This window comes from Chrysochloris asiatica, unplaced genomic scaffold (assembly GCF_000296735.1).
Source record: "Chrysochloris asiatica unplaced genomic scaffold, ChrAsi1.0 scaffold00677, whole genome shotgun sequence".
Classification (NCBI taxonomy): Eukaryota; Metazoa; Chordata; class Mammalia; order Afrosoricida; family Chrysochloridae; genus Chrysochloris; species Chrysochloris asiatica.
Window position 1 is genome coordinate 127,537 of NW_006409195.1, and position 8,373 is coordinate 135,909.

Consider the following 8,373-nt stretch of genomic DNA (forward strand, 5'->3'; position numbering starts at 1 on the left):
TAAGAGCAATTGATGGTCCATTCCACAGTCTGTCCCGTTCTTGTTTTGGCTGATGATAGGAGTTTTTTCACTGTCTCTGTCCAAAGATACAGTCAATTTGACTTCTGTGTATTCCATCTGGTGAGATCCATGTGTATATACATCTTTTATATTGTTTAAGAAGGTACTTGCAATGAAGAAGTATTTGGTCTTGTAAAATTCTATAATGCTATCACCAGCATCATTTGTATCACCAAGGTCATATTTTCGACTACTGATACTTTTTGTTTCCCATGCATTTCAATCACCAGTAATTATCAATGCATACTGATTGCATGATTGATCCATTTCAGACTGAAGAAGCTGGTAGAATTCTTCAATTTCATCATCACCGGCTTTAGTAGTTGGTGCGTAAATTCGAATAATAGTGGTACTAACTTGTCTTCCTTATAGGTGTATGGATATTATCCTATCACAGACAGTGTTGTATTTCAAGACAGATCTTGATACAGACTTTTTGATGCGGAATATGACACCATTCTTCTTCAATGCTGCCATTCCCAGCATAATAAACAACGTGATTGTCAGGCTGAAAATGGCCAACGTCAATGTATATCAGCTCACTAATGCCTAGGCTTATCAATATTTTTGCATTTCATTCCATTTTTGACAATTTCCAATTTTCCTAGATTAATGCTTTGTACATTCCATGTTCTGATTACTAATCTTGTTCACAGGTATTTCTCTTCATTTTGAGTTGTACCCCACCAGCAAATGAAGGCCCCAAAGACTTTACTCCGTTCACATCATCACAGTTAACTCAATCTTGAGGAGACAGTTCTTCTCCAGTCATATTTTCAGTGCCTTTCAATCTGAGTGTGCTCATCTGCTGACACTATATTTGACAGAATTCAGGTGCACTTCATTATGTTTCTGTATTCAATATTCTGGCACTGACAGTGTTGCACTGCTATTCATACAGTTTTCAGTGAATAAATATTCAGAAGTAGTCTGCTTCTCCTTCTTCCTAGTCTATGTTTGTCTGCAAGCTCAACTGAAACCTGTCCACTGTGGGTTATCCTGCTGGCATTTAAAATACCAGTGGTATAGCTTCTAGAATCACAGCAACACACAATCCACCCCAGTATGACAAACTGACAGGTAAGTGGTGGCTTGAACACTTTAAAGAGGTCTTAGGCATCAGACTGTTCTAATGTAACACATTTATTTAATATCCTGACTGTTGTTTCCATGAGTGTTGATAGCGGAATCAGGCAAAATGAAGTCTTTGACAACTTCAATCTTTTCTCAATTTATCATGATGCTATTTATTGGTCCAGTGGTGGGAATTAAATTAACCATTAGAAAGATACAAATCAAAACAACAATGGAAAGAACAAAAACAATGAGCTACCACCATCTCATATCAATAGCAAAGTTCAAAAGAATAAATGCTGGATAGTGGTGACACTGGGACCCTTCTACATTGCTGCTGGTAGGAATGTAAAAAGGTTCAACTACTCTAGAAAGTGGTATGGCACTTGCTCAAAAATTTGGAAATAGTAATACTTTATGATGCAGCTATCCCCCTATTTGGTCTATATCCACAAGAAATGGTGGCCATGACATGAGTACATATATGTACACCCAGGTTCATTACAGCACTATTCACAATAGCAAAAATATGAAGACAGCCTAAATGCCCATTAGTAGAAGATTAGATAAATGTACTTTGGTACATACAATGAAATACTACACAACACTGAAATAATAACAATGAATCTGCAACACACCTCATAACATGGATGAAATTGGAAGACATTGTTCTGACTGAAATTAGTCAATTACAAAAGGACAAATATTATATGAGACCACTAATATAAAACCTTAAGAGGTTTTTACGCTTAAAAGGAACATTTTTCAATGGTTACCAGGTGTGGGGAGGATGAACGGGAGAGTAATTTTCTGGCTAGACAGTAGACTCATGTTAACTCAGGTGTTGGGAAAGCAATATACAACAAGAGGGAAGATGGCAGAAGAAAGATGAAGGCAAGTGAAGACATTGAGAGGAATACAAATGTTAAAGGGGATACAGGTAAATATCATTATATACACAGTCCATCAGTAACAGTGTTCTACAGATAGATATACACTGACAGGCTGAACAGCTATAGGTGGAAAAGTAGAAACACTCCCACAAATATTTAAGCATTAGACAGAGGATGTCTGTTCGTGAGCATTACCTTTGGTGCAAACACACTTTTGAATGAAAATAGGGAACACAATGATGAAAACTCCTTGGACATTATCAAACACCATGAAGCAACAAGTTATTGAGCCTGGGGGCTTAGGATCATAGTCTCAGGAGACACCGTGGTCAACTGGTATAATACAGTTCAGAAAGACAATGTTCTACACATCCTACTTGGGTGTGTAGCAACTGGAATCTTAAAGCTCATAAGTGGCTATCTAAGGCACAACTATTGGTCTCTCCATGTGCGAAAGAAAGAAGAGTGATGAAAATGAAGACATTTGGAATCAATTAGTCCGATCGACTAAAGGAACACGTGAACATCAGCCTCATTCCATGACTCTGAGACTAGAACTAGAGGGTGCCCAGCTACCACTACCAACTGCTCTGAAAGGGATCACACATCCCGCATACAATGGGAAACAGTGTGGAACAAAATTCAAAATTATAAAAAAAAAAAAGACCAGGTTTACCGGTAAGAAAGAAACTGGAGGAACCTGTGACTATTGCCCTCGCATACCCTTCATGTCTGGAATGGAACTCACCCTCGTGGCCTAATTTTCAACCAAGCAATGCATAGATAGACATACAGAAGGGAGAGTACTAAGGTATGCTTACCAGGAAATGTTCAAGCATTCAAGATCAAAAGGGCAACATTTACCTGGGGACAAGGTTCAGAGATGTTGGAAAGGAGGGAAATAGGAAACATAGGGAGGAGCAAAATAACTTGTTACATGGAGGGGATGGCAATCGTCGACATGAAGAAAAGTGTAGGGTTTGTTGGTTGTAAAACTGATGATCTGATCTTTTTAAAACTTTCACTAAATCAAAAAAAAAAAGGTTTTTTTAAAAAACTGAATCCTTTAGTAAGCTAATAGCATATCTAAAATCACAGGATAAAAAAAAAGCTTATTTGGTTGAAAAAATTGTAATCAGTCAACATATTTAATGAAAAACATAAACAACTAATTTTAGACTACTGAAAATTCTACAGATTGCATCTTTGCTTTTTTTAACATGTTCACTAACATATTCTGCTCCCAATTATTTTTCCTTTGTGCTGTCATCAATATTTGTCTACCTTTAAGGTTTACTGAAGAGAGCCCTGGTGGCAATGTGGGCTTAGGCATTGTGTTGCAAGCCACAAGACTATCAGTTCAAACCCACCAGCTGCTCCACAGGAGAAAGATTAGGCTGTCTGCTCTCACCGAGATTTACAGTCTTGGAAACCTTATAAAGAGTTGCTAACAGTTAGAATCGACTTGATGCCAGTGGGTTTTTGGTTTACAAAAGTAGTAAGCACTGGAACACTAACAGCAGGGTTGGTGGTTCAAACTCAGCAGTCTCTCCTCAGAAAACTCTATACAAGGTTGCTATGATTCTACAGAACTAACAACAAGAAGAGTACAGAATATCAGTTAGAAGCTTGGACTTTGGCATGAATCCAAATTCTAGCTCTATTATTTACTAACTGAGAGGTCTTGACCAAGTTATTTAACCCGATCTGTGCTTCCATTTCTATTTATAATAAATTATTAAGTGTATTATAGACAATAATACCTATGCCTTATAGAGTTGTTTTGAGTGCTAAATAAGTGAATTCTCATAAATCACTTTGTCAACCTTTGGTATCCAGTATGGAGTTCTGGTATGGTGTTGTAGGATAAGTACTGACTGCAAGGTTGGTGGTTCAAATTCATCAGTCACTTCTCAGAAACCCTACACAGGGTTGCTATGAGTCAGAACCAACTCCACAGCACTTAGCAACGAGAAAATTTATTTTACAGACGTTGCTGATGCTATTTTTAATGTGTTTATGACTACTGTTCTAAAGGAAGATATAGTTTTATTCATACATCAATTCTACAATCTATAAGATAAATAACTTGACCTCATGCTAGAGTGATAGCAAAGAAAGTGAAACATCTATTGTAATATCCTTAGATCACTGGTAAAATTTTGCTGGTGAACCCAGTTCTCCACATACTTCAGAGCAGAAATGTACACAGGGTTTTCAATGGCTGAGACCTTTCAGAAATATATCACCAGGCCTTTTTTCTGAGGTCCTGAATGAATTAACACCTCCAATCTTTCAGTTTGTGCTACTCAGGGACTCCTTCCAACTCTAGCCTCCTTTAACTTCTCTGAATTCACAAATAACTGTTTATCAAGGAAATCAACTTAAATATTCCTAATGACCGCTGAAAAGAACTTACTTGACAAAAATGTGAACCAGCTAACCAAATAATCAAATAATACAAATAGTCCTTTACTCATACCAGGGCTTCGGGCTCTGTTCCTAAGACTCAAACAGAAGTTGGTTCTGCTGTGAGTTGAATATCACATTGTTATTTTTGTTTGTTAGTTTTAATTGGTATTGCTCTTTATTATCAGTATCTTTATAAACCATAACATTGAACATTTGCAAATGGACATCTGAGAATAATAACATCAGCCAACTATGCAAAATTGTACATAACCCATAATACTAACAATAAGAAGTACACACACAAAATACACTGAACAGTTATAAATGAGGTTCATCATAACTCATACACATCATAAATCACGGACTACATGTAATCTATAAAGTTTACATTTGAAGCAGTTAATCACCACACATTAAAACAACCTTTCATAAAATACAAATCCTACTGTTTTACAAAAGAAAAACCATTAAGTCAAAACTTCTCCATTACAATTTTAAAACAATTCTGTTCAGTTCAAGAAGGAGCCTGGCAGCACTGTAGGATAAGCACTGGACCGCTAACCACAGGTTGGCAGTCCAAACCCACAGGCACTCCACAGTAGAAAATGAGAGTTTGTGCTCTGTAAGAATTCACAGCCTTGGAAATCCCATACAGGGTCACTATGAGTCAGAACAGGCTTGATGGCAATGGGGGAAATGTTCTGTTAAGAAACAACTCTTCGAAACAAGGTATATGAATGTTTGAATGTGAAACCGATGATGTGCCCTGAAAACTTTCACTCAATCCACAATAAAAACCTTAAAAAAATAAAAAAAAAAGAAACAACTCTTCTACTCACCAAAAAAAAAAAAAAAATGTATCAAATACTAAAATGAAACTTTAAGTTACCTGAGTTTACATGTAGCTCCTGAATTTAAATCTAGACAAAAATCATTCCTTATACAGCCACCGTGATAGTTAAAACAATATATATAATAGGGTTTCAAAAAGTTTATGGGAAAATGGAATTAAAATCATGGGAATTTTTCCACAAAATTTTTGAATCCTCCTTGTATTATATCTCTACCACCTTGTGTGGTACCAATAGTTACTTAATAAATGTTAATTCATTGGCTGTTCTCAGACATATGGTTTGAAAAACAAGCAGAAAAATTAATATCTCACTTTCAATACATTTTTATATTCCAATCTTTTGAAACAGTTCATATTTTACCACTGAGTTTAAATATAAAATGACAGCTACTTAAAGGAAGGATCTAGTTTTAATTAAACACAAAATGCAATGCTTTTTAGTACACAAATGTCTCATACTGAGGCATCCACAAAGCAACAGGAACGTCTCAATTTGTAACTTCTATTAAGAGAAGGTGCTTTATTTAATTAAATGATAGTTGCTAAATTAAATATCAGATTAGAGATCTCTAGTATCACTGATTAGCTAAAGGAAAAGGAAAATGTCTCCCAACTCCAGTATCTCTACACTACCAGAGAAGTTATCTTTTAAGCCATTTTCTTCGTGGACAAAGAACAACCAAGCAACCGCAAATAAATTACAAGGAAAATTACAGCATTAGAAGAATTTTTCTGCAGTCACAATCAAAGAAAAATGTTATTTGTATTATTTTGATAGTGTATTACAATTAGTAAACACAAAGTATGTGTGCTTTTTCACCCACTAACATTTTCTTACCTTTCCATTACTGAATAGATGTCTGCTGCATCAAATAGATATTATTGAAAGGAGTGAAGAATACAGAGAACATTTTGAGAATTCAAAAGACTTATCAATACATATACATTATATATATATATATACACGTACATACACATCTTTGTATATATACAAGGATAAATCTTTTGAATGTATACATATATGTATATGTACATTCCAAATTTAATAGGGGGACTGAACTCATGAGAGGTGGGAAGTTAGAGTGAGCTCACCGTGAACACAGTACTCTTCCAACACCTACATCTCCCCCAACATAATGAAGGCTTTCCCAAGAATCATGAACACATTAAATACCCGACTCCATTTATCAACCAAATCATCTTCAGTATGTTTCTTATTTTCCTTTTCTTTCTTTCTCTTTTTAATGTATAGATAACTAAAATTAAATGATAATGGAATTTTTCTATGAACTTTTTGAAACGCCAAGTACAGAGCACAACTGAGATTTCCTGTTCTTCCCCTCTTTATAATATGTGAGTATTATAACTATCACTGTGTTAAAGAAAACAAAAATGTAAATAAGTATCTATCTTTCCTGACAGAAACCATGGTGGCTCTATACGGTAAGTACTGACTGAGAACCACAAGGTCAGTTGTTTGAGTCCTCCAGCCACTCCAAAGGACACGGATGAGGCTTTCTGCTCTCGTGAAGAGGTACAGCCTCAAAAACCCTATGCTAGATCACTATGAGTTAGAACCCACTCTACAGCACTTAACAACAACAAACCTTTCCTGACACACAAACAAAAAAATTCAAAGAAATACTTTAAAATTTCAGAATAAATTAATATAATATCTGGAATTTAATAGAAAACTAATCACATTATCTGTGTTTTCCAAAGAAACTGTAACTAAATGTTGAGGGCAAAAGAAGCATGTTACTTTAAATTACAGTTGCATAGAAATGCTTACATTTTAGAACTTTAAAAATTAAGATTCTGTTTTTTAAAAATGGAAGAAGAAAATGAACAGTAATTCAATAAAGAAAACTTACCAAATATGTTAGTGGAGTGTCCTTTCCTTGCAATGGGCCTGAGCTCATTATGCCCCCATCCATACATCCTATAATTATCCCAGGCGTGTTTCATCATCTGAGGGAGAAAAAAAATTATAATCCATCAATTTACATTCTTCAAAGACTTATTTATTAGGAAGTATCTCTTTGGCATTCTTTCCTTTATAAACTACTACTCCATTTTGGAACTTCATTATGTCCTTCTTTCGTTATGATTATAAAAAGCAGTCAATCAAGGGGTACTGATTATACTAACACTTAACTCAGTGCCTTCTCCTTAGACATTGTCAAGTTACTCAACAAGCAATTTTTTTACCACATTTTCCACCACATCGAAGACTCTGCTTTTAGGTATGCCTGGCATGTGTCCTTCTCCCAATCCCACAACATCTTCCTCCAGAATCAAAGCCTCTTTTCAATGTACCAAATCCAGATTTCTGATTCATCTTCTCCAAAAGCTGAATGGTTTCCTTCTTGCCGGGAGCCAGCCCCAGCAAACTTATTCCAGGGTTTTTCCGAAAGCGGGTGCGGCGTCGGCGGATTACGGAGTCATGGGCCAAAATAAATTCAAAATCTTCTCATTACATGCTTTATTATTATTATTTCTATGGCTACAGGGTCACTATGAGTAGGAATCGACTCCACGGCACATAACAACAATGGCTACTCTAATACTCTACTTCTCTCATTCTTTACTGTCGCGCTCATTCTTTACTCCCCTGCTCTCCTGCTCATATCTTCTGCGTCCTTTCTCCCCTCCCCTGGTTCCTGCTTCCCTTCTCTCCTCTCCTGCTCCCCTCCTGTTTCCATTCTTTCCATTACTATCTTCCCCTCCCTCCATTCTTGTCTCGTTCTATTTTCCTCTACTTACTCTTACTTCTACTTCTTGCCTCTAATTCTTCTTCCACCCATTCTTCTACTTCCCATCTTCCCTCTCTTCATCCCTTCTACTTCTTCCCTTCTTTACCTCCTTCTTCTTTGTTCTACACCCCCCTGTTCTATCTTACAACCCCCTTATATACCATTACAGAAAACATTGCTTTCATAGTAATCAATGACATCAAGGTACAATCTATCTTGAGGCACATTCCTTATGGTTTACAATTCTTAAATTTACAACAGGGATGAGAAGTTACAGCAAAGACATTATCTCAAGGCACAGGAGACATTCAGGCGCCTTGAAACT

At 36.2% G+C, this 8,373-nt stretch overlaps 1 protein-coding gene across 1 annotated transcript in view; it reads right to left on the bottom strand.

Annotated features, from left to right (window-relative positions):
- Positions 1 to 8,373, bottom strand: part of MAN1A2 (mannosidase, alpha, class 1A, member 2) — a gene marked incomplete at its 3' end in the record, with an annotated part of 132,907 nt that overhangs the window by 112,832 nt on the left and 11,702 nt on the right. Inside the window, exon 2 of the mRNA XM_006877930.1 lies at positions 7,167 to 7,263. Within this exon, the coding sequence (XP_006877992.1) occupies positions 7,167 to 7,263 (97 nt within the window). The remainder of the gene's footprint in view (positions 1 to 7,166; positions 7,264 to 8,373) is intronic.